This window comes from Pongo pygmaeus, chromosome 4 (assembly GCF_028885625.2).
Source record: "Pongo pygmaeus isolate AG05252 chromosome 4, NHGRI_mPonPyg2-v2.0_pri, whole genome shotgun sequence".
Taxonomy (NCBI): domain Eukaryota; kingdom Metazoa; phylum Chordata; class Mammalia; order Primates; family Hominidae; genus Pongo; species Pongo pygmaeus.
In genome coordinates this window covers 81,931,224-81,958,467 of record NC_072377.2, presented here as the reverse complement: position 1 = coordinate 81,958,467, position 27,244 = coordinate 81,931,224, and the positions used below count along the sequence as shown (strand labels likewise).

Genomic DNA, 27,244 nt, shown 5'->3' with positions numbered 1-27,244 from the left:
CTCATCCTTGAAAACGCCCCACCGCCTTCCTAGAGGCGGCCGGCCTCCAGGTTCGCGTTCTACCTGGTAGAATCCCTTGACAGTTTCAGTACCTGGCCGCCAGGGCTTTGGGTGCTAATGCCTGCCTGGACGGGAGGCACTAGGGAGAAGAGAGGGAAGGCGCTGAAACCCACCCGAGAAGGCGGGCTGGGGGAAGGCACCCCGGGAAAGAGGTTTTCTCGGGTGCCAGTACCCGGAGAGAGCTACTCCGGGGCCAGGCAACATCCCGCCTAGGCTCCCTAGTGCATATTAGTGAGTGACACGACTGGCGCGCGAGGTGGTCCATTTTATTTTTGGTAGCTAGACGCCAATAGGACGCACCACTTCAGCTCCAAACGGGAACTGGTGGCCCCAAGATGTTTTCTTTTCTTTTTCATTTTTTTGAGACAGGGTCTCGCTCTGTCGCCCAGGCTGGAATGCAGTGGCGAGATCTCAACTCATCGCTACCCCCTCCTTCTGGGTTCGAGTGATCCTCCCACCTCAGCCTCAGCAGCTGGGACCACAGACGCGTGCCACCACGCCGGCTAATTTTTATATTTTTTGCAGAGAAAGAGTCTCGCTATGTTGCCTAGGCTGGTCTCGAACTCCTGGCCTCAAGTGATCCGCCCACCTCGGCCTCCCAAAATGCTGGAATTACTGGTGAGCCACCGCGCCCGGTCTGCCCCCAAGATTTTCATTGCGAAGACGGAATGGTCGCTTCTGTGCGGATCCTCCAAACCATCGTTGGGAGAAGCCTCCTTAAAGTCTAGGAGAAAAGTTGTTCGGGGCCGATATGAAAGTAAGGCAAAGCCGGATGGAGGAGAGTAGCCGAAACAAGCAAGAAAAGGAAAAGCGATCGTGATGGGTTTAGGAAAGGTGATCTGGCGTGCTAAATAGCGTTTCCGGAGAAATCTGAAAACTATTGCTTTACAGAAGTATAGCAAAGAGCTGTCTGGGCTCTGGAAACTCCTTAAGGGATCAACATGGATGCAATGGGTATCTTTCTCCAACGACACACCTCAAACAGGCCGGGAGCCGGGCAGTTAGCCACCGGCTGCCCTCCCCTTCCGCAGCCCGGCTCGCAGCAGCTCAGCCACCTCTAAAGCCCGGAGCAGGAAAGTCCGCGCAGGCCTGCACGGCCCGGGTGGGAATCCAGCCGGCCTGCACACTGCGCATGCGCAGGGGGTGGACTGCGAGGTCGGCTCAGGGAGCCGTGACGAGTCCGGAAGCGCCTGCGCGCGCTCCTCGGTACGAGAACTAGTTTTGTTCCGTGCCCTCTGGACTGGAACCTTTTGGAGAGAACCCCCGGCAGGACCAACCCCGCACCCGCCGGCACCGCGGCAATGTCCAGCAACAGTTTTTCTTACAATGAGCAGTCCGGAGGAGGGGAGGCGACGGAGCTGGGTCAGGAGGCGACCTCAACCATTTCCCCCTCGGGGGCCTTCGGCCTCTTTAGCAGCGATTTGAAGAAGTGAGGAGAAAGGTTTGGGGTGCGGGGATGGGAGGGAGGAGCTGGGGATTCGGAGGAGTGGGCGCCGGGGTGGGCTCCCTGGAGAGGAGCGGGGTCGCCCTGAGATCTGAGCAGGGCAGGGCGGTAACGTGTCCCGCGGGTGGGTGGGTGGAGTTGGTTGGCGGTGGTGGGAGTTGTGGGAGTTTGGGGCGAATGTGTGTAGGGTCTCTAGTAGTTTTCAAACTTTAGTGAAAAGGAAACCACTTGGTGAGCTTAGATCCCATCCCTGAAGACACTGATTGAATTGGACTTGGGCTGGGCTCAGGAGTCTGAATTTTGAGCATAGTCTTCTAGTTTATTTACCGTTCGGCGGATCAGACTTTGATACATTCCCTGATTAGGGTGAAAGGAGTGTTTTGGTGAAGGTGAGAGTGCGAGTGTTGCTGGTGGGAAGTTATTTTGTGACCCCGGAGTGTAGGAGCAGAGAGGTGGATTTAGGCTGTTTGAATGGACAAACTGGTTTATACCAGTATTAATGTTCTTGGATTATGTCCTTTGCATTACAGACAAAAACACCAATCCAAAATAAGCATATGAATAGAAAATATTTTAAAAGTGTTACTGTGAACAAATCCAAAACTTTTACAGATTAATAATGTGAATTTTAAAAACGAATGTTAAATAAGGTACACTTTGTTTTGTAAAAAGTATCACCGAGAAATGGAAAGAAATCCCAAGTTGTTTGTTTTGGGGGGTGGGTTAGTGGTATTGGGGTGGTGGTAGTGGTTTCATTTACCGGAATTATCATTTTTACATTTCTCTTATTTTAAATCTTTCATTACTAAGCAATATGGTCACATAATAGTCTGTCACTAAATTCATGCTAAATTAACGTAGAATAGCTGTGCTGGTAGCTTTGCAGATCTGTTAGAGGGTATAATTAAAATTTAAATTAAACGTTACTAACAATATTGGGTAGTGTAGAAAGTGCTACTACTTCAAATTGGGATTACATTTTGGCTGTATTGAGGATCAAAATCATATATATAGCATGTAAGATAGAATCTTTTCCTTTTTCCCAAGGTTAGAAAAGTTTAAAAGTAAGGTAACTGATTTCATTTTTCATTGTATGCATTTGATGATCCATTGTTCTAGAGCAAGTACGGAGCTTGTTGCCTCTACTGTTGGCAAAATGTTTAGACTGAATTAACCTGTATATTGGCATCAATCTGTTCTGCAAATTAATTTACTTTTATGGTTTGTAAACATCTAAGATGTTTTCTCTTAGATTTTTGTCAGATTTGGGGCCAGGCACAGCGGCTCACGCCTGTAATCCCAGCCCTTTGGGAGGGTGAGGCGGGCGGATCGCTTGAGGCCAGGAGTTCGAGACCAGCCTGGCCAACATGGTGAAACCCCGTCTCTACTAAAAATAAAAAAAATTAGCCGGGCGTGGTGGCTCGTGCCTGTAATCCCAGCTACTCGGGAGGCTGAGGCAGGAGAATCGCTTGAACCCAGGAGGCGGAAGCTTCAGCGAGCCGAGATCGTGCCACAGCACTCAAACGTGGGCGACAGAGTGAGACTCTGTCTCAAAAAAAGTAAAAAAAGAAAAAGATTTTTGTCAAATTTGGACCTGATTTGGAAAAAAAAAACAAAAAAAACTTATGGCTTTGACTCTGTGACCAGTGCTCTTGAGGTGACCTAACAGGTTGGATTTAAAATGAAAGTAGCTAATTGATTAGAGGTGATATGTAATATATGCAAATAACCATGGTTGAATTGTGTTCCCCGAAAGATATTTATTGAGTATTTGTGCACACCACTTTACATTTATTATCTCATTCAGTTTTCCTAAACAACCCTGCAAGTTATTACCAGGTACTTCTCTGCTCCCACTTTACATGTGAAGAAATTGGAGCATGGTTGTTAACTTGCAAAAGGCCACAAAGGTAGAACATTGCACTGCCTGAATTTGAACTCAGGGGCTCTAATATTAGACCCCATTCTCTCAAACGTTTAGATGTGCTACTTACTACTTGATGAAATGTATGGTATTTTTATTAGTGAGTGCATACAACTCACAAAAAGGTTTAAAACTTTAAATAGTAGCTCCAAGTAGTACCACCAGAGAAGCTTCCAGGGATTGGAAACATTTGGCTATTGACCTGCAATCTAATGGAATTGTACAGAAACAAGGAGACCCCTGTTCTGGAAGTGGTCATTAAATCTCTCTTGAGTCCATATTTTCTCATTTATAAAACCGTAATATTACTTGCCTTTAAAAAAAAATCGAATGACAAAATTTATGTAAAAAACTTAAGGCTTACCCTATTCCTCAGCTCTGGTTTTTAATGGTTTACTCTGATGAAATAGTTTCAAGTTTACAAAAAAGTTGCAACAATAACACAAAGAGCTACCCTTTTGCAGATTTACCAATTTAAAAAAAAATTGCTACATTGCTTGCTTACTCTCTCTGTCACTCACTCTCCCCATGCATATTCAGGCACATATATGTATTCATGTTATTATGCCTTCTGAACCATTGGAGACTCAGTTGTACACATCATGTTCTTTTATAATTAAAATCTTAATGTGTAATTTTTAAGAACAAAGATATTCTCTTACGCAACTACAGTGTTGATGTATTCAGGAAATTTAATGTCTGTACAATCTATAGTATGTAATCTAATTTTATCATTTGTTCCAATAAAGTGTTTTCTTTTTCCCCAAGCATTTTTTTCCTCAAGTACAGGATCCAGTCCAAGATAATATATTTGATTTAGTTGCCATGTCTCTTTAATCTTCTTTAATCTGGAATAGTTCCTTAGCCTTTTTTGTCTTTCATGACTTTGACATACCTAAGGATTGCAAAGCCTATTATTTTATTTTATGTTAATCAGTTTTTGGGTTTGCTGGTGTTTCCTCATGTTTAGATTCAGGTTATGTATCCTTGGCTGGGATACTACCATAGGTGATGCGTGCTTCTTGAACTATTACATTTGGAGGCATAGGGTGTCCATCTTCATGATGTTAATTTTCCTAGTCACAGGGTTGTCCAGTTTCTCTGTTGTGTCATTTGTTTTTTTTTTTTTCAAATTATCTGTGGGGAGACACTGAGACCATGCAGATATCTTGCTCTTTTTTAAATTGACCACTTCTACATTTAACAACCGTTGATCAGTCTCCTGAACCTGTCTTTTCTACAATGACTGCAAAATGGTAATGTTTCAGCTGCAACTCCCTCTACTGTTCTGCTCTTTGGCTTCTTGGCCTAGAGCTCTGTGTTCTCTGATCCTTCACTAACCAATGATGCCTAGGTACTTCCTAGTCATAGTATTATCGGTGATTTTTGTTTTCTGAATTTAATCTTATTTATCAATATTATTTATCTTCTCCTCCCTTCAAACAGAACCAGAATTAGATGGCTTTATGAAAGTAGATCCTATACCTAATTTATTGGCTAAAAAGGCCTGTGTATTAGATTATTGGCTTCAAGATTTTCAATTTCTTTATTTAAAATGTAAAGAACTTATTTTTGTACTCTTATTTTTTATTTTTTGAGACATGTCTTACTCTGTTGCCTAGGCTGGAGTGCAGTGGTGCGATCGTGGCTCACTGCAGCCTCAACCACCTGAGCTCAAGTGATCCTTCCCACCTCAGGCTTCCGAGTAGCTGGGACTACAGGTGCATGCTACCATGCCCAGCTAATTTTTGTATTTATTGTAGAGATGGGGGCTTGCCATGTTGCCCAGGCTAGTCTTGAACTCCTGGGCTCAAGCAGTCTGCCTGCCTCATCCTCCCAAGGTGCTGGAATTGGAGGCGTGCACCACTGTGCCTGGCCCCTTCCTTCTTTTTAAAAGGTTCTCAACTTTTATTGTTTCTGTTTTTTTCTAAGTTATTTTTCTTCATTTAAAAAAAAAAACAAACTTCTTTTAACCAATTTGGGTATGTCTGCGTATAATTAAAAATAATTTTAATAATTCTGTTACTGGATTAAACATTTAATTAGGAATTAATTTCTAGAAACAGACAAGACTAATTCATTTTTCTTAATTACAATAGTAAAGCTACTAAATTTGTAAATCTCTTTTCTTTTGAGAGCATCATGGTGTATTAGAAGGAAGACTGAGGCTGGGAATGGTGGCCCCTGCCTGTAATCTTAGCATTTTGGGAGGCCCAGGCAGGAGGATTGCTTGAACCCAGGAGTTCCAGACCAGCCTGGGCAACATAGTGAGACCTTGTCTCTATAAATGAAAATGGGAAGAAGAAAAAAAAAACACTGGGCCCAGAGTCAGAAGACCTGGATTTAAGTTGATGTTTTCCACTTGTAGTAGTGCTTCCTTGTTCAAGTTGCTGATCTCTTCAAACCTCAGTTTCCTCATTTCTAGACAGGATGTGATAATACTTGCCTCTTTTTTGAGGATCTCATAAGATGGTGTACTTCAAAGTGATTTCTAAACTAGGATATTAACTAACATTGTTTGGGAAAGTTGGTGAAGACTTCACTGAGGTAGTGACACTTTAGATCTTAAAGCCTGAGGTTTTTGCCAGGTGGAGGAAAGATGGATTCTTTAGGCAGAGTATGTAGAAACCAGAAGATTTGCAAAAGAAAAAGTATGTTCAAATGAGATGGATATTTAGACATCACAATTACGAATAGTAGGTAGTAAAGTATGGGAATAGATGAAATCACCCAGGGAAGACTTTTCCTGTTAGACGAGGAGGCAGTTTAGACAAAACCTAGGGGACACCAGGATATAAAGTATGAATGGAAGAACTAGAAAAAGAGACTGAGCTCAGAGGGGTGGGAAACCACAGGAAGGTTTAAAAAAGAAGATGCTAACAGGAAAATTAAAAGAAGGAAATGTTCAGCTATGTCAGGAGTTGTAGAGTAAGGGCAAATAGAATGAAGGCTGAAAAGAGGCCCTTGGGTTTAACAACTGAAAGGTGACTTTAGCAGCCAGTAACTTAGCAATGCAGTACCTCCTGCAGACGTTGAAAGGTAGCATTTTTACTCCCTGTTTAAATCGGGGTGGGCTTTTCATTTGTTTAGATTCAAAGAGCTAATTTAGATCCAAGCAAAGGACTGCATGCTTTCCTGTATTCAGTAATGCAACCCAGTGTATTTGGATTGCATCAGTGAAGCCTGACTTATTTTTTAACTTAAATCTTATTCATTGTCAACTTTACAATATCAAACATGAAAATTCTATTACATTCATTCTTAACCTTTAATATCAGTGATTCTCAGGAGAGTCCAGTAGGAAGATTACATATGTCTGTGGTTTGTATGCAATTATAGCAACTCTGACTTTATCTCCACTACTTTTTGTATCTTTCTGGAAGGCATATAGAAATGCAGCTGAGTGAGATTCATTTACTTTGAGGGATGTTATTGAATATACTTTATTAAAAATACAATTTTATTAATAGTAACGCATTATATTTGACATACCTCAAAGAGTCATTGTGTCTCACTATGGGGTTCTAAACTTATTTGTGTTTAAGTCCATTTTTTATTAATACTTAATTTTAACTAGTGTCTGTACCATATTTTTGGTTTTTTTTTTTTCATTTAACATTTTTTCACGGTCTAGTTGTTTAGAGCTCGCTCTACTTTCTTTTTGCTTATCCTAGTATTTCTCATTTAAACTTTATCTCATTTGTGTATTTTCAGTTTGTGTAGTTGCTCAGTGAATATTTCTTAAATATTTATATAGATAAATCGTTCACACATTCTGCTCATATTAAAGACTATGATTTGTGTGAAGGTGCCTAGCAAAGTGTTTGGTTTATAATTTTGCTTAATAAAATATTTTCAGATCCTTTTACTCAATTCAGTGATTTAGATTCCATTAACATTTGCTCTCTCATTAGCCAGTGTTGTTAAAAAATGAAGCATGACTGATTCCGTGGACCCTATACAGAAGGAAACCCTCATCTGGTATCTCCATTGTATTGTATTACAGCATCACCCTGAAGCTAATTTTGTGTAGGTTCACTTGGGTCTTTGCTGTAGTTAGGGTTAACTGACTCAGAATTGTCATGTAGGTATGGAATGAACTTTACAATCAGGATTTTTAGTCTTTATCCCAAGTCTTCAAAGGCATCTTTACCTCCAAATCTTGGATTATTCCATATGTATAGTTAATTCCTCTGTGTTTTCACCATAAAAATACATAACAATTATAAGATCTTTATCTTGTTTTTAAGAAACTCAGACTTTATTTGGAGAGGTAAGGCTAATGTGAACTAACCATCAGTAATTCATGTATACAATTAGTGTTAAATTGTGTAATTCAACTTTTCAGTGTGACATACCTATTGAAAATTATTTGTTATAAGCCTTTGTTTGTGTAAACAGTGATTTACTGAAGAAAATGGAACTGCTGGAATTTTGAAATGTTAAGGACATTTTAGTTGGAGACATTGAAAATGTTGGTGCCCTAAGTCATAAGCATGACATGAAGAGGCACGGGCTCCTCCTTCATTGTGAATTCCTTTCTCTTGTGCTCAGGAGTTCAGGGTTGCTGCCATGAAAATATGCTGCAGTCATGATTTTGTTAGCATACTGTTATACATCTGATCATCTTTAAGTTCTGAAGATTTAAATCTCTTGCGTTCTAATAATTTCAGTTTTGATAACTGATCTGTCTTGTTAATTATGTTTACCTAATTGAAATTTATGGTCATTACATCTGGTACTAGAGCTGTTAACATATTTGCTTGCTATATATGTAAACTGGATCCTACTTTTTTTTTTAACTAGGGCTACATTAAGTTATTAGGAAATTTTAGTATTTTATTGATTTTTCACTAAATTTCAGCATTTGTTCCAAGGTGACTAAAAATAAAAGAAGAAACTGTATACTAGTATCTGCAGTGCATTCCTAGCAGCTGAACTAGTTGTTTTTGTCTTCATAAAAATAAAACCGTTAGTTTTACAAAGGGCCAACTATTCAAATTAAGGATTGTCATTTCAGTGGTGCAGTAGGTTTCCATTTATAATTTAATTCTTGAAATATATTTCAAATTAAATAAGATTTTACTACATTGAATAGAGATTTGATGAAATACTGCCTGTAAACAGAGTCTTACTTTCCAACAGATTATAAAACCTTTCATCTTACTTTGCTTTGCTTGCATATCTCCTTGAAGGAGAGTCAGTTCTGACTTCTACATTTTGCCTTAATAAATATCCAAGAAAATATTCTTTCTTGACAGTAGGATGTGTTATTTTTAAAATCACTGATCTGGTAAAATTTGAGGAGAAAAATCTGAAAATTAAATTTCAGGCCTTACCATTAAATCATAAGATGTGAGATTTTATGTTATTTAAAAAAATATTTAGTATTTGGAGCAACATTACCAGAGCTGAATGATTAAAGCACACGAAAAAGGCAGACAGATGGTTGGTTGAAATGTTCTTTTTTGCTGCATGAAAAGTTATAAATGCTCATAGAATGACAAATGTATTATAGTGAAAAAACTTGACAGTATTGCACTTGTGTATATAAATGAACTACTGACAAAAACAAATTGCCTGCAGTCCAAATTCAAAATTTAAAATGAAGAGCTTAAAGTAGAATAATCAAGAAGGAAATGACTTTCCTCTATTTCATATTATTGTGAATAACGTTGGTTCGTGTATTTAGAGAAGGCTTATTTAGCATGTCAGCTGGAAAGACTTAATAGATCTACAAAAGTGAAGAGTTTATAGCCAATATCTGTTTATTGATGGATTGATTATTTATATTGCTGATAGGAACCAACCTAATTAGAAGTCCACTGTCTTTAATTCAGCTGAGTGAGTTAGCATGGTAGCTGGACAAATGAGAGAAGAATGAATAAGGCCCTGTCTCAGTTTGTTTTGTGCTGCTATAATGAAAAACCTGAGACTGGGTAATTTTTAAAGAACAGAATTTTATTTCTCACATTTTTGGAGGCCAGGAAGTCCAAGATTGAGTTATAGGCAGGTTTAGTTTCCTGGTGAGGGCTGCTCTTTGCTTCTAAGATGGTCCTTTGTTGCTGCATCCTCTGGAGGGGAGTAATGCTGTGTCCTCACTGGGCAGAAGGTGGAAGGGCAAGAGAATAGAAGACTGTGAAGCCTCTTTTGCAAGGGCCTTAATCTCATTCATGAAGGGAGGAGCCCTCATGGCTAAATCTTAAAGGCCCCACCTCTTAATGCCATCAAATTGGCCATTAAGTTTGAACATCTGAATTTTGGAGGGGACATATTGAAACCATAGTAGGGTGGTTCCAAAATCATAGGTTGGCAGAGCTAGGCATCACCCAACTTTATTCTTGGAATGGGTTTTCTGTAAGTTTTTTAAAGCCTAGGTTGAGAATGTGGTCAAGAAGGATGTGGGGGAAATTAATTAGTAAAATATGAGAGCAGAGAGATAAGGGGCAGAGTGGAAGGTGGAGACCTGATTGTGTAGGGCCTTGTAAAATCATTGTAAGGTCTTTGATTTTACTCTGAGTGAGAAGGGATGCCATTTGGAGAGTTTTGAGCAGAGGGGTGAAATGATTGTTTACCCTTTAAAGGGACATTTTGCCTCTTGAACTAGGAGTGGACTGCAGATTTGAGGCAAGGACCAGCAAGGAGACTAGTACAGTAATTCAGGCAAGAGAAGGTGATCAGATTGGTGGTAGTGGAGAGAAGTGGGTGAGTTATGGATATATTTGAAAGGTAGAGCCAATGAGATTTGCTGATAGTTTGGATGTGATATGTGTGTGGGAGAAAAGATATCAAGGGTGGATACAAAGTTTTTTGCTTACACAGCTTGAAGTTTGGAATAGCTGTCAACTAAAATGAAGAATATTGTGCAAAGAATTTTGTTTTTTTTTTTAAAGGGGGAAGGGGACCAAGAGCTTGTGCATGTTAAGTCTGAGATGCGATTAGGCATCCATGTGGAGATACTAAATAGGCAGTTGGATATCAGAGTCTGGAGCTTAGAGGAGGAGTCACGCTAGAAGTATAAATTTGGGAGTCATCAGGTATCATGGGATTGGATGAGACACTGAGGAAGTGAGTGTAGAAACAGGTCAGAGTCAGTCAGTCCTGGGACATTCCTGGAGTAATTGTGTCAAATAATACAAATAGGTCAAGTAAGATGATTACTGAGAAGGGAGTTTTGGATTTGTCACTGGGCGGACTTTGGTGACCTTGACAAGCAGTTTAGGTGCACTGGTGGGGCTGAAAGCCTCATGAGTAGGCTCAAGAGAGAAGGAAGAAGAAGAATTGTAGTGAGTATTTTTTTTTTTTTTTTTGAGACGGAGTCTTGCTCTGTCGCCCAGGCTGGAGTGCAGTGGCGCGATCTCTGCTTACTGCAAGCTCTGCCTCCCGGGTTCACGCCATTCTCCTGCCTCAGCCTCCCGAGTAGCTGGTGACTACAGGCGCCTGCCGCCACGCCGGCTAATTTTTTTTGTATTTTTAGTAGAGACGGGGTTTCACCGTGTTAGCCAGGATCGTCTCCATCTCCTGACCTCGTGATCTGCCCGCCTTGGCCTCCCAAAGTGCTGGGATTACAGGCGTGAGCCACCGCACCCGGCCATTAGTATATTTTTAAGTACAGAAGAGCAGAGAAACGGAGCAGCACTTGGAGAGGAATGTTATGTCAAGGAATTTTTCCTTAAGGTAGGAGAAACTGTATTATCTTGTTTGCTGATGGAACCAACTGATGTGAGGAGAGAAAATAGATGATGCAGTAGAGAGAAGGAAAATTGCTGGAGAATTGCTGATATCCCCTTTTCCTTCTAGAAAACTTAGCAGATACAGATTAGCTGAAAAATAACAATCTGAATTTCAACATCCAGCAGAAATTGGTTAATATAGTATATATCTTTTAGCCTTTTTTGTTTTGCATATATATTTTATGTGTGTGTGTGTATATCATGTGTTTTTAGAGCAAAGCTATATGCTTTTATAATATGACATTATAATTTGCTTGTTTCATTTACCAATGCATGGAGCCTGCACATTTCTTAAAATGATAGTCCTTTTAGGACAAATTGTAATTAAATTACTATCTATTAGCTATTAGGAAAGTAAACAACTAAGGTATACAAATGAGGTTATGTAGCTAGCTCCACTAAAGGATTTAAATAGTATCTTATGTAGAATGGACCTTATTAATTATTAACTACATAAATAGGATAACCTTGCAAAAGAATGAATACTAATGATGTTAGATAGTAGCAGTAATGAGGACTTTCCACACATACCTGTGTACACTGGCAGACAGAATAGCATATACCTAGGTTTAGAGCTGTAATGTTCAATATAGTAGCCACTAGCCAAATGTAGCTATTTAAATTTAATTTAATTTCTCAGCCACTCTAGTCACATTTCATGTATGTGATGTAGCTAGCAGTTACTATATTGGATAATGCAGAACATTCTATTGGATACTGCTGGTTTAGAGGCAAGGATTTATGGCTTACTTAGGGAACAGGAAACAATTCAGTGTGGCGAGAGCACACAGTTGGGAGGAAATGAGGGACTGACTGGTGAAAGATGGTTAGGAGGTAATCAGAGTCTGTATTATGAAGAGTTTTGCATACCATGATCAGAAATTTGGATTTTATCATGAAGGTTTGCACAGTAAGGAGTACTAAAGTATAGGAGCAACATAAAACGATTTATTTTTAAAAAAGATCACCTTGGCTACACCAGTGTTTTTGGATTGGACAAGTATGTGAATGATGCTAGAATTCTGTGATACTGGGAACACGGATGGATAGAGTAAGTTTGGAGTGAGGAGTGTTAAGTGTTGAAGTCCATTTTGGATCTGCTGAATTTGAATTGATAGGCATTCATTGAGCAGTTAGATAGATAGATAAGGTATTCAAGACAGATACCTAGGCTGGTGATGTATATTTGGGAGTCATTAGTTGATGACATTGTAATTGGAGCCATTGAGTGGAAAGTGTGTGTGCGGCATGTGAGGAGAAGGCCAGTGAGGAATCTTAGTAAAGTCTGCATTGAAGAGAATAGGAGAATTGGAACTTACTTAGAAAACTAAGAAGGGAGAATTCAGTTTGGGGAAACCATGAAAGTTGATTGTATAAGTTTTTGAATTGTGTTTAAGGTATAAGAAAAGGGCGAAACTTACTTCCTACTTCGTAGGAGGAAGATGGCCAATAAATGGTTTATTGTGTGGTTTGTTGAGACAGTGTGGTATGACGGTTAGACACACCCACTCTGGAACTGTTCCTGGGTGTGAAAATGCACAGAGTTAATAAATGGTACTTGGACAGATTATTTTACAACTCTCTGCCCTTGGTTTTCTTATCTGTAAAATGGGGATGAGGATGATAATGTACCTACACTCATTGACTAGTTGTGAGGATTAAAAGATTTAACATATAAATAGTGCCTGGTACATAATAAACATAGTAATTATGATTACCATTATAACACCATTAAAGTTAGTTAAAGTTTTGTTTTCATTTTTGTTTTTTGGTTTTAAGAGACACAGTCTCTTTCTGTGCCCCAGGCTGGAGTGCAGTGGCCCTATCATGGCTTACTCCTGGGCTCAAGTGATCCTTCTGCCTCAGCCTCCTGAGTAGCTGGGACTGCAGACATTTATCACCATGCCTAGCTATTTTTTTTTTTTTTTTTTTTTTTTTTTTTGGTAGAGACAGAGTCTTAATATGTTGCCCACGCTGGTCTTGAACTCCTGGGCTCAAGCCGTCCTCCTGCCTCGACCTCCCAAAGTGCTAGGAGTACAGGCATGAGCCACCATGTCTGGCCTGTTTTATTTTTAATATGATGTACTTTTTTTAAGCTATTATAATTTTAGAATTATTAATTTTCACATTAACCATTGCTTTATGTTTTTAATTTTCAAATTTTCATCAAACTTCAGTTTTTCTGGATTATATTTCACAAGCGTTTGAAACAACTAAATATATTTACTTTTAATGGCAAAAACTGCAGTTACTTTTGAACCAGCTTAATACAAAGTACCTTTAATGTGGCACCACATAAAAATAAATGAAATTAATAAGCACTGATTCTTCTGTGTGATTATCAAGGATTTGGGAACAATGATTATAGTACAAAGGAGTAGAAAGTGTATTTGTTTTAAACTTTTTTTTTTTCAATTTTCAGTCTTCTTTTGTATCCTGTGGCTTTGAAGCTGTTCTTGAAGAAGCAGCCTATTTCTCGTTTTTCCTAAAAGAAGACAGGTTTATGTATGTTTTGCTTTAACAGAAATAAAAAGAGGAGGGGCTAAGTGGTCAGCAGTGCCAGCTGCTGATGTGGAATCAAGTAAAATGGTAAGGCAGTTTGGTGATAAGGCAGTTGTTGGTGACCTTGGTGGTGGTGACAGCAGTGTCAAGGGATGTTGAGTGTGGAAATCAGATGGCAGTCCATTGGTGGATGGGCGAGAAGTGAGTAAAAGAAGATCACTTTTCTGAAGAACTTTGGCTTTCAGGTGGAGGAGAAAGGATGGTTATTGCAGGGAGACATGGAGTCTAACGAGCTTTTTTTCCTTTTAGAGTAGTTTCTCTTTTATTTTTAATTATGGTAAAATACACCTGAATAACTTTATCATCCTAACCATTTTTTCCCCTATTTGACAAGGTATCAAGCAACCTAGCCATTGTTAAGTGTACAGTTCTGTGGCATTAAATATATTCATGTTGTTAGGCAATCGTTACCACCATCCCTCTACAGAACTCTTTTTATATGCACCACTGAAACTCTGTACCCATTAAATAAATCCCTATTTTCTCCTCTCTCCTATTTCTGCATACACACAGAGTCCCATCTATTTTGATACTGTGTATATGACTTAAATAATTTTGGATGATAGTGACTGCAAATGATTTTTTTCTTAGCATTCTTAGTATTGTAAAACTTTTTCATTCATGTAGCAAAACTATAAAAAAAAGTTTCAATATAGTTTGGTCAATAGGATATGTTTATGTTTCAAAAGTGTAAAACTACACATGGAAATAAGTTAGTCAGTCTTTTAAAAATAAGTTATAATGGGATAATTAACTATAGATGAGAATTTTTTTTTTTTTTTTTGAGGCAGAGTTTTGGTCTTGTTGCCCAGGCTGGAGTGCAGTGGCACAATCTTGGCTCACTGCAATCTCTGCCTCCTAGGTTCAAGCGATTCTCCTGCCTCAGCTTCTCGAGTGGCTGGGATTACAGGCATGCACCACCATGCCCGGCTAATTTTGTGCTTTTAGTAGAGATAGGGTTTTGCCATGTTGGTCAGGGTGGTCTCGAGCTCCTGACCTCAGGTGATCCACCTGCCTTGGCCTCCCAAAGTGCTGGAATTACAGGCGCGAGCCACTGCGCCTGGCCGAGAATTGTTTTTCAGTGATAGCATACTTTAAAATAATCACATGAAACTTAAGTGATTTGCACTTTTAGATTCTATTCCTGTCAAGTACAAATTTGTAGGATTTGTTTTTTTTCTGTTTCTGGTTCTACATAGCCTTCATCAGGAAACTTGGTGGGACCATGTGACTTTAAAAAAAAAACACATAACATTAAATTTACTATCTTAACCATTTTTGAGTGTACAATGCAGTAGTGTTAACTATATTCACATTGTTGTGCTACAGATGTCTAGAACTGTTTCATCTGCAATACTGCCCTGTGACTTTTTAAAAACTAATTTTTTTACTGAGATTTCCAAGTGCTTCAGGGACAAAGGTAGACATTGCATATTGGTTTCCTGAATTCCCTGTACAGAATGCTGATCCAAACTCATCAGATGGAAAACTTGCCTTCTGTGGCCTTGGAAAGTTGTTGTTGTTTTAAAGAATTTAAAAATTAATCTAGCTTTGAGTTGGCATATCTTATTAACACAGTTATAGAAAACTTATATTTCCTCTACTATAGTTTATGAATTTCTTGGAGGAAAATCTAATACTAATACTCAAACTTGATGCACAAACGGATTCTTTGGCATGTTTGTGTGTATGCCCATCTGTTACTGTGGCACCATGCCTATTATTACTGTGGCATGCCAATAGCAGTGAGCTGTGTGAGCCAACAAAGATGAATTGTTTGGACGGAATACACTATTCTGTAATACTAATTAATTTTGAGCTGATGAATCTACATGAGATAATGTTAACCAAATACAGTCAAAGTAATGTCAGTGAAAATAAAATTTATTTTGACTTATACAGAAGTGTATCACAGATGTTTTAGACTACCATTGAGAATAATTAGGATCAGTGTTTACTATGGTTCTAGTGATCAGTTTTCTTTTCATAAAAATTTTGAGTTTAAAAGAAAAGTTCTTCTTGTGATTATAGATTAAGTAGGAAGGGGGATGACACTCCAGGTTATGGATTTTATACCTTTTATAAGGTATTACTTTATAGTTCTTGAAATATATTCTTTTTTTTTTTTTTTTTGAGACAGAGTCTCACCCTGTCACCCAGGCTGGAGTGCAGTGGCATGATCTCAGCTCACTGCAGCCTCAACCTCCTGGTCTGATGCTCCCACTTCAGCCTCCTGAGTAGCTGGGCCCACAGGTGTACACCACCATGCCTGGCTAATATATATATATATTTAAGTCCTATATGTCTATATTTAAGTCCTATATATACACCTATATATACATATATATAGGACTTACTATATAATATATATAAATTTTATATAATATATTAAAAAATACATGTTTTTCTTTTGTAGAGATTAGGTCTCCCTATGTTGCCCAGGCTGTTCTTGAACTCCTGGGCTCAAGCGATCCTCCTACCTCTGCATCCCAAACTCTTGGGATTGCAGGCCTGAGTCACAGTTCCCGGCCATTGAAATATATTCTTAATATAGTCAGCTTTATAGCAGAAATTGACAGCGTAGTATGGTGAATAGGAAGAATGTTGAATTTCAAAACAAGATTGAAATTTAATTCTTTGCTTTGCTATTCCCTGGTTTTATGATGATATACATAAAAGGCATGTGATTTTAGAATTTCTCACATGCTGTGTAATCTTGTACTTATGTTACCTTTATATATTCTGAGACTTGGTTTACTCATCTATTAAATGGGAACAATAATAGCTACACACACTTGATAGAGACTTTATGATACTAAAATAAGACAGTGTTATAAGCTTCAGAAAATAATACCACTACCACATGGCTAAATAAATTAATAATATGTTATAAACACAAGACATGTTAGCGGTAAGTTAGTCAATGATGTGGAAAGGATATAACCTCCAATCCCGTATCCCATACCTCCCATTCATGTGTAACTACAAAGAACAAGTTCTTATGTATCCTTTCAGAAAATTTTAAAAAAAATTAAACGATCATATATATACTATTCTCTATGTATCTTGCTTTTCACCTGGTATATTTTAAAAGATCTTTCCATATCAACATATGATACCATTTTAATCTTTTAAACCAGCAATCGCCAAACCGGCAGTCCCCAGGGACCTGTTTCATGGAAGACAGTTTTTCCGTGGAAGGGGGTGGGGGTTGGTTTGGGGGTGAGACTGTTCCACCTCAGATCAGGCATTAGATTCTCGTAAGGAGTGTGCAGCCTAGATCCCTCGCATGCACAGTTTACAAGAGGGTTTGCACTCCTCTGATAATCTAATGCCGCTACTGATCTGACAGGAGGTGGAGCTCAGGCAGTAACACTCCTCTTCATCTGCCACTTGCCTGCTGTGTGGCATCCTGGTTTCTAACAGGCCACAGATGGGTAATGTTCTGTGACCTAGGGGTTGAGGACCCCTGTTTTAAACCACTGTGTAATAGTTCCTCATAATTAATTAGTCCCCTTTTGGAGGGGCATTTGATTGATTTCACTTTTCATCACATATAAACAATATTTCAACATAAGTATTTGCATATCTGTGTGAATTTATCTATTTGTAGGAAAAAATTTTACAGGAAATCTCATAGAGCCACTGACATAGTTGAGTTTATATATGTTGACGCATAAAATTTGTAACAGGCAAAAAGTTCCTTTTCACTGTTTAAAAGCACTGTAAACCAAAAATGTCACTTTGTATAGAAGATTAAGATTGGGGGAGTCTCAGAAGCAATAAAAGGAAACATTAACAAATATACTACTGAATAGTCACATTCTAGAAGACATTCCTAATCTCCTGAGCAAAGGTAAAACATACTTCCTGCTGCCTACCAAAAGGCCAAGTAGCTGAGGGCATTGATAAAGATCATGGCAAATATGAAGATGTCCTGTGATGTCTGTATGACATCATGTCTTTTAATACGCATATGAATGGTATGAAGACATGGAAGATATATGCTTGGTTTTTAACTTTTATTGGGATCATGGATCGTTTTGAGACTTTACAGTGAAAAGGTTCTTCTGTATCTTTCTAAGAAACAAGTTTAGTATATAGCCTGCTTTCATTTGTTTTTTCAACTAATGTTTATTGTATATCTGTTATGGACCGGTAAGGAATGTAACCTGCTTCAGCCTATCTTTAGAGGACCTTCATAGATCTTCTTTTGGGTTCTTTATAGCCAAGCTTGTTCTTGCCCTGTTATCTTGTATAATTTCTTTGGTTGTCTCCTTGTACTTCGAGACCTCTGATCACTTATCCATGGATGTCTTTTGTGGTCACCCAGTCTTACTTTATTGCATTCCTTATTTTAATTGTTTGTGTACTACTTATCTGATCTTTCTTTATGTTTTTCTTCCTCCCTGCTTTCTTCCTTCTCTGCCTCGCTCTCTCCCTCTTTTCTTCCCTCTCTTCTCCTTTTTTTCCTGTCATTCCCCTTAAACTCCCTCCCACCAATTCCTTGTTTGTTAAAATTTAAGTCCTAGAATATCAGGGACTTCAATACTTAGAGCAGCTTCTGGCGTATAATGGATGTTGGATAAATAAATGTGCTAGGCCCAGTGATAAGTGCTTTATGATTTTATTAAGTCTTCATAACAACCTATTTGAAATAGACATCAGCTTTTAGTTTTGTTGATTTTTCTCTATTGTAATTTTGTTTCATAGAGGCTTTGTGATACTAAAATAAGATATAAGCTTCAGAAAATAATACCAGGTAGCTAAATAAGTTAATAATATACTATAAATGCAAAACATGTTAGTCTGTTTTATTAAATTCTTGTTGTATCTTTATTATTTTATTACTTGTACTTTGAGTTCAATTTGCTGTTTTTTTTTCCTAGCTTTCTGAGATGGAAACTTAGATCATTGATTTTTAATCTTTCTGATTTTGTATTGTAATTAGAAATATAAATTTCTTCTTCTTTTTTTTTTTTTTTTTTTTTTTTAGGGACAGGGTCTTGCTCTGTCACTCATGTTGAAGTGAAATGGTACGATCTTGGCTCACTGCCGCCTCAGCTTCCCAGACTCAAGTGGTCCTCCTACCTCAGCCTCCTGAGTAGCTGGGACTAAAGGTGCATGCCACCATGCCTGACTAATTTTTTGATTTTTTAGTGTTGAAAGGGTCTTGCCGTGTTGCCCAGGCTGGTCTTGAACTCCTGGGCTCAAGCAGTCCTCCCACCTCAGCCGCTTGAGTAACTAGGACTGTAGGTGTATGCCACCAAGTCTAACTAATTTTTGGATTTTTTGTGGAGATGGTGTCTTTGTTATGTTGCCTAGGCTGGTCTTGAACTGCTGAGCTCAAGTGATCCTCCTGCCTTGGTCTCCCAAAATGCTGGGATTACAGGCATGGGTCACCTCCCCCAGCCTAAATTTGCTTCTAAATATTGCTTTAGCTGCATCCCACAAGTTATGAAATGTTGCACTTTGTCAAATCACAAAGTATGTTGCAGGCTGGCATGGTGGCTCACACTTGCAATCCCAGCATTTTTGGAGACTGAGGTGGGAGGATTGCTTGAGTTCAGAAGTTCAAGATCAGCCTGGACAACATAGGGAGACTCTATCTCTACAAAAAATAAAAAAAAATTAACCAGGCAAGGTAGCACATGCCTGTAGTCCCAGCTACTTGGGAGGCTGAGGTGGGAGGATCTCATGAGCTTAGGAGTTTGAGGCTGCATTGAGCTGTGATCATACCCACTGCACTCCAGCCTGGGCAATAGAGCAAGACCCTATCAAAAAAAAAATTACCAATATGTGAGCACTTTTTAGTTTTTATTTTATTTTTTAATTATTGGTTTCTATTTAGATTCCACATACTCTGATTCTTATACCTTTCAAATTTGTTGAAACCTTATCCAGCATATAGTCAATTTTGGTAAATGTCCTATGTACAATTGAAAAGAATGTTTATTCTGCAGTTATTGGATATGTTATATGCTTGTAAGTTTAAGTTGTTTAATTATGTTGTTCGAATTTTTTACACCTTTATTGAATTTTTCATCTGCTGGTTCTGCCAGTTACTGAGAGGTGTGTTAAAATTGCCAATTGTGGCCGGGCGCAGTGGCTCATGCCTGTTATCCCAGCACTTTGGGAGGCTGAGGCGGGTGGATCACGAGGTCAGGAGATCGAGACCATCTTAGCCAACATGATGAAACCTGTCTCTACTAAAATACAAAAAATTAGCTGGGGTGGCGCGTGCCTGTAATCCCAGCTACTTGGGAGGCTGAGGCAGGGAAATTGCTTGAACCCGGGAGATGGAGGTTGCAGTGAGCTGAGATTGCGCCACCGCACTCCAGCCTGGTGACAGAGCAAGACTCTGTCTCAAAAAAAAAAAAAAAAAAAATTGCCAATCATGATTATGGATGTGTGTTTTTCTTCCATGAGTCTGTCAGCATTTGCTTTACATATGGAAACTGTAAATTTAGAATCCGTATAAATTGCATATAAATGTAAAATTATTTTCCTTTTGAAATGATACCCTATGTCCAGGCAGCAGATCTTCAGCTTTTTTTTTGTTTGAAAACCACTTTATTTCATCTTTAGTGAAATAAAGAATATTTTTAATATCCTAGGTATAGAATTCTATGTTGGCATTCTTTTCTCTTCCAGGCCTTTAAATATGTCATTCCGATATCTTTTGGCTTTCATAATGTCTGTTGAAATATTATTCCTTTTAAGGTAGGGAGCAGCAAACCACCCATCTGTTTATGTACATAAAGTTTTATTAGAATACAACCATGCCCATTTGTTTTTGTATTATCTATAGATGCTTTCATTGTGCAATAGCAGAATTGAGTAGTTACATCAGAGATGGTATGGCTGGTAAAACTTAAAATATTTACTTTCTGGCCCTTTACGTTTGTTGACTCCTGTCTCAAGGTAATTTTCTGGATGCCTTTTTTTTTTTTTTTTTTTTTTTTTAAAAAGACATAGGGTCTCACCCAGGCTGAGTGCAGTGGTGTAATCATAGCTCACTGCAGCCTTGAACTCCTGGGCTCAAACAATCCTCCTGCCTCAGCCTTCTGAGTAGCTAGGATTATAGTACCATCATGCCCAGCTAATTTTTTGAAAATATTTTTTGTAGAGACTGGGCCTCACTATGTTGTGCCCAGGCTGGTCTTGAACTCCTGGCCTTAAGCAATCCTCTTGCCTTGGCCTCCCAAAGTGCTCGATTATAGGAATGATTATAGGCACGATTATAGGCACGATCCACCGTGCTCAGCCTCTGGATGCTTTTAAGATTTTTCTCATTGTTTCTTGTTTTCAGCAGTTTGACTATGCTGCACCTGGTGTAGTTTTATGTTTGTCCTTTTTTTCTAAGATTTTTAAATATGTGGGTTTATGTTTTTCATAGGTTCAGACCAATTCTTAACGATTATCTCTTGAAATACTGCTTTTGTTTCATACTCTCTCTTTTCTCTTTGGAACTCTAATTAGAGGTATGTTAGAAATTTTAACTTTATCTCATATGCCTCTGATGCTCTGTTCTATTTTTTCCATTCTTTTATTTCTCTGTGCTTCAATTTGTATATTTTCTCTTGACCTGCCTTCAAGTTCAATAATCCTTTTTTTCTCCTATTTCCAGTCTGCCATTAAACCTATCTAATGAGTTCTTAATTTCATATACTGTACTTTTCAGTTCTGAATGTTCATTTGATTGTTTTGTATGGATTCTACTAATTGTTGATTTCTGTATTGTTTCAACTGTTTTGTCCATCTTTTCTACATTTTCCTGACCATATTAATTGTAATTATTTTAAAATCCCTGTGTGATAACTCTGGTATCTGAGTCACTCGTGGATCTGCTCCTGTTTTTTTTTTTTCTTTTTTTCTTTTTTGGATGGGGGTAATTTCATCCTGTTTTTAGTATGTCTCGTAAGTTTTGATCAGATGCTAGGTATTTAGGATAAAAATGATTGATGAAGCTTTGGGTGATAGCTTCTTCGGTACAGGACTGGGTTTTTTTTTTTTTTTCCGGCCAAGCAAATAGAATGTAAGCAGATCATTCTCATTTTGTCAAAGCTCAGTTTTAGACTTTTTAACGTCTTGTTTATGGAACTTTTTCTTATACTCCTCGGGCATCTTCCTTAGCACTCTGTGTGGCCCTTCAGTAATCTTAATGGAAAGTCCAGGGCATTCACCAAAGCCTGTCTTCTGAGGACAGACTTGACAGCTGCTGTTTTTTGTTGTGTTTCCTGGTGTCTTGCCTTAGGAATTGTAGCCAACATTTTGCACACAGATTTTTGTGTACCTTGTCTCTGGTTCCCTCCTCTGTAATTGTGTCCTTCAAGTCTCAGTCACTCTGGCAGCCCTGGACTTCGACATTTGTCTCCTCAAGTTATTAAGACTGTGACTTCTCCTTGGGTTCTATTCTCCCACATGGCAATTTGGGAAATGTGCTGAGGAAAAAAGCTGGTGTGAATGAGGAGCTCTTTTTTTTCCTTGAGAGAGATAGGTTCTTACTCTGTCACCCAGGCCACAGTGCAGTGGCATCATCATGGTTCATTGCAGCCTTACCCTCTTGCGCTCAAGATTCTCCCACCGTGTCCTGAGCAGCTGGGATTACAGGCACATGCCACCACACCTGGCTACTTTTTGTATTTTTGGTAGAGATGGGGTTTCACCATGTTGCCCAGGCTGGTCTCAAACTCCTGAGCTCAAGCTATCCACTAGCCTCGGCCTCCCAAACTGCTGGGATTATATTAATAGGTGTGAGCCACCGTCCTGGCCTAGGGGCTCACTTTTTGTGCTTCTCTTCTTTCAAGGATCATGGCCCCTTAAGAGTACTTGTGTGTGTGTATATGTATATGCATACATATGTGTGTGTATATGTATGTATTTCAGCTTTTATCGTTATTTTCTGTGGCAGCTTTAGTTTTTTATAAGCTACAGTGTCATGGACAGATATGGAAGTCCCTACAGTATATTCTGAATGTAGCAGCCAGAATGATCCTGTTAAATAGATCATGACTCTCCTCTGTTCAAAACTTGCAGTTCTTTATTTATTCAGAGTTAACACCAAAAACTTTTAGAGTTATTTGACCTGCTTGTATTCTTTTAGAGTTATTTGACCTGCTTATCCTCCTGGTCTCCCTTTGCTCCCCATGATATCTGCATAACTAACTCTCTTATTTGAAAATCTTTGTTCAGATGTCACTTTTAAAATTTACTTTACTCAAACCGTGCTATTAAAATTGCCTCCTTCTTTCCTTTCTGTATCCTTTTCCTCTTTTTTCCCCCTATATCACCTTATGACTTAAAAATGTCTTATTTATTATGTTTATTGTTTCTTTTACTTAATAGAATGAAATCCCTATGAGGGCAAGGGTTTTTCTATCACTTTTGTTCATTGCTGTGTCACAAATGCGAATGGAGAACCACATGAGAATAGAGCTTCACAATCTAAAGGAGGAGGGAATTTCAAGATGGAAGAGTAGTGGTCATATGTATCAGATGTCAACAGAAAGAGCCAAACTTTATAAAATAATTGAAGAGGTTTATTCTGAGCCAAATATGAGTGACCATGACCTCAAGAGATCCTGAGAACATGTGCCCAAGGTGGTTGGGTTACAGCTTGATTTTATATTTTTAAGGAGACCTAAGACATCAGTTAGTACATGTGAGGTATACATTGGCTCAGTTGGGAACGGCGTGACATCTTGAAACAGGGGGCTTACAGGTTACAGGTGGATTTAAAGATTTTTCTGATTGGCAGTTACTTGAAAGAGTTAAGTTGTTATTGAAAAACCTGGGATCAAGAGAAAGGTGTGGCTGGGTTAGGATAAAGGGCTGTAGAGACCAAGGTTCTTATGAAGTCTCTTAGGTGGCTGCCCTTAGAGACAATAGATGGCAAATGTTTCCTATTCAGATCTTTAAAAGGTGCCGGACTCTCAGTTAATCTCTTTAGAATTGTTAGAGCCTGGAAGGGGAAACTATGTAGAGATCCTTTACAGATGCAGATTTTCTTCCACAAAAGGCTGCTTTGCAGGGCCGGTTCACAAATATGGCAAAGAAGCATATTTTGGGGTAAAATATTTTGATTGCCTCCTTTATATGTCATGTGACATTATGCTAGAGTCAGGTTGGAAAGTAAGCCACGTTATGTAGGGTTAAATTAAAATCCATCTGATGAGAATTTATGGTTTGTAGGGCAGGACTCCTCAGGCCCCTTAGGAATTTGGGCAAGAGAGAAAAAAGTGAGAGTTTAGTCCTCACAAGTACAGAGGAATAATCTGAAACTATTCACGAGATTTTACCTTGGATTTTTAAATTAAGAGGTTGTTTGTTACCCTGTGTGAGAGACATTTTAAATTAAGGATAAATGAGATTACCAAGAGTTGAGGAAGGGTCTGTAGGCTTTTTTCTTTTTAATCTTGTGAATAGTATAGGAGGAATATTCATATTTATTTGGATAATTTATGATTCTGACTTTTAGGAAGTTTGTTTGTTTTTTGTTTTTTGAGATGGAGTTTCACTCTTGTTGCCCAGGCTGGAGTGCAATGGTGCCATCTTGGCTCACTGCAGCCTCCACCTCCTGGGTTCAAGCAATTATCCTGCCTCAGCCTCCCGAATAGCTGGGATTACAGGCATGTGCCACCATGCCAGGCTAATTTTGTATTTTTAGTAGAGATGGGGTTTCTTCATGTTGGTCAGGCTGGTCTCAAACTCCCAACCTCAGGTGATCCTCTCGCCTCAGCCTCCCAAAATGCTGGGATTAAAGGCTTGAGCCACTGTGCCCTGCCTAGAAAGTTAATAGATGGGTGAGCAGGTAAAGACACTAGCAATGGAGTTTTTTGTTTCTATTCACTGTTGCATTTAAGTGGAGGCTTTGTGCCAAAAGTTTTCCCCCTGTATTACCTCATGACTTAAAAATTTCTTATTTATTATGTTTGTTGTTTCTTTTACTTAATAGAATGAAATCCCTATGAGGGCAAGGGTTTTTCTGTCATTTTTGTTCATTGCTGTGTCACAAATGCGAATGGAGAACCGGATGAGAATAGAGCTACAGAATCAAAAGGAGGAGGGAATTTCAAGATGGAAGAGTAGTGGTCATGGCTATCAGATGTCAACAGAAAGAGCCAAAGTTCTGAGCACTCTACAAGGGAAGCTTAGATCCTAAGTGAACTGAAACTGTTCCTAAGCCTTAATGCTTTGCACAAAAACATTATTATTATGAGGGCCACTCCCTTTGGCTACATAGCACTGGGAAATGGTAAGTTCTGACTCTGTTTCCAGCGTTTTTTCTGCACATCCATTCATATTTGCAGTGTGCCACTTGGATAGTAGCATCTTTTATTGGAGTGGTTCTCTATGCCTAAAGAGGTGCCTGTGTTTTGGAATTTTTTGGTAGGGCTCCATAAAGGTCCAACCTTCCCTTCGTTGAATATTTTTATACATCCTTTTTTGGGCATGTATCTCTGATTGGAAATTGCTATTCCTTATCACTTTTCCAGTCCATCATTCCTGGATGTAAGTTTTAGGTGTTGCTTTCTATGGTACATAAATTTTGGTGTACCATAATTTTGAGGAGAAAGAAGGTAACTTTGTAGTGTGGGGCTCTCAAATGGTAAAGGTCCTTTCTTTTTTCTTTTTAAAATTTCCAGTCCAATATTGATGGATACTTCTACAAAATACAATAAAAAATAAATTACTAGAAAAATAAAATGGGCTAGGCGTGGTGGCTCATGCCTGGTAATCATAGCACTTTGGGAGGCCAAGGTTGGCAGATCACCTGAAGTCAGGAGTTTGAGACTAGCCTGGCCAACATGATGAAACCCCATCTCTACTTAAAATACAAAATTAGTCGGGTGTGGTGATGCACTCCTGTAATCCCAGCTACTCAGGAGGCTGAGGCAGGAGAATCACTTGAATCCAGGAGGCGGAGGTTGCGTGAGCCAAGATCACACTACTGCATTCCAGCCTGGGTGACAGAATGAGACTCTGTCTCAAAACAAAGAACAAACAGACAAAAACATAATAAAATTAAAGAAAAATAAAATGAAAAAGGCACACAAAATAAAATACAAGCCCCACTTTTTACATTAGATTCAATAAACATAAAATTACATTGTCAAATTGTTCCGTCATGTTTCTCAATGTGCTTATTCTGAATTTTGGTACCTATCTCCTCATGGGTTAGTAATAAAAATTTGTGAATTAGTCATGATTCTTGGACCAGACTTTCTCAGATCATACTTTGAGTAGCACTGATATAGTGTACAACACTACGTAGTCTTAATTTTCCCCTTAATTTATGTTGTCTTTAGAAGGAGTAGAAGGTTTTAATGAGTTATGGATTATCGACTTATTAAAAAGAGAGGTAATTTACACTACATAATAGCCCTAACACATCCCTAGTTCTTATATATAACTGGTAAACTTTATTTTTCACTTATAGTTACCAGTTCATTCTGGGGCTAAAACAAGAATGACTTTCCTGGTAATAGTAAGATTTGCCTTAACCGTTCAGTTATATATTCTTCTCTATCCTTTGAAACTTAAAACTGGCCTATTTTGAACATGAAAGGAAAAGTTATACCATTTAACACCACAAGATGTCACTTATGTAAAAATAAAGTTGGTATCCTAATACTCAAAGCTAGAAAGCCACAGGTAACTAGGTAAATGAAGACACAGGTAAATTAAAAATGAATATATTTGAAACAACTATTGGTTTTCAGCAAAGAGTTGAGGAAAATATTGCTAATTCAGCATTATTTTGACTCAAATATTGATATTTAGCAAAACAATTAGTATCTAAGATTTATGCAGTAACACATGTTAACTGGTCATATTTGAATCTACATAATGAAGAAGGTAGACCTAAAAGAACTTAATAAAAGTTAATATATTTTGAGGGTAAAGTAGGTGTTATGGTATTAACTTCCCTAAATCTTTACTGTTTTGGTGACAGGCAAAGAGGAATTTGGGAAGAAACATGTAATTTATATCAGAATTTTAAGTAGATCCTTATGACATATGTGAGAAGTTGCATATTACATCAGGTTGAAACAGTGCCTAGGATTTTTCTTGTCTCTTCTCAGAACCTCAGAATTATTAGTTTCTCTGCCTGTATTAATGCAGTATTTGTTGTTGAAGACTAGCTTTTCTGTTAAACATGAAGAGCAAAACCTTTAGCTTTAATATTGAGATTCTGTTTTCTTGTTTTTAGTTTCAGAGAGAGGGTGCTTGTTCTGGGCACTCTGGGAATTTGGGCTTTAGATGAGCAAACCAAGTTTCCATTAGTTTACGAGTAAGACTAGGCCTGGAATCAGAGGTTGGGCTGTTCTAAAAATTGACACTTCATTCCTCTTCATTGCTCACTTCTCTCTCCAGATAAAACTGGTAGAGGAGAATAATGGGACACTTTTGGGGAACAGAAAAGGGAAACAAGCAGGAGAAAATTATTTTCTTTTTTGGTGTGTGTATGTGTGAACACATTTCCTTTCTATTTAGTTCCTATCTAATTCTTTTTTT

The 27,244-nt window shown here is 38.4% G+C and overlaps 1 protein-coding gene across 2 annotated transcripts in view; it reads left to right on the top strand.

Moving 5' to 3' along the window:
- The first annotated feature begins 428 nt into the window (after nt 1–428).
- Nucleotides 429–27,244, top strand: part of AP3B1 (adaptor related protein complex 3 subunit beta 1) — a 289,899-nt gene continuing 263,083 nt past the window's right edge. For both annotated transcript variants that reach the window (XM_054487813.2, XM_054487814.2), the window contains exon 1: nt 429–1,489. In XM_054487813.2, the coding sequence (XP_054343788.1) occupies nt 1,362–1,489 (128 nt within the window). In that variant the 5' untranslated portion in view covers nt 429–1,361. The remainder of the gene's footprint in view (nt 1,490–27,244) is intronic.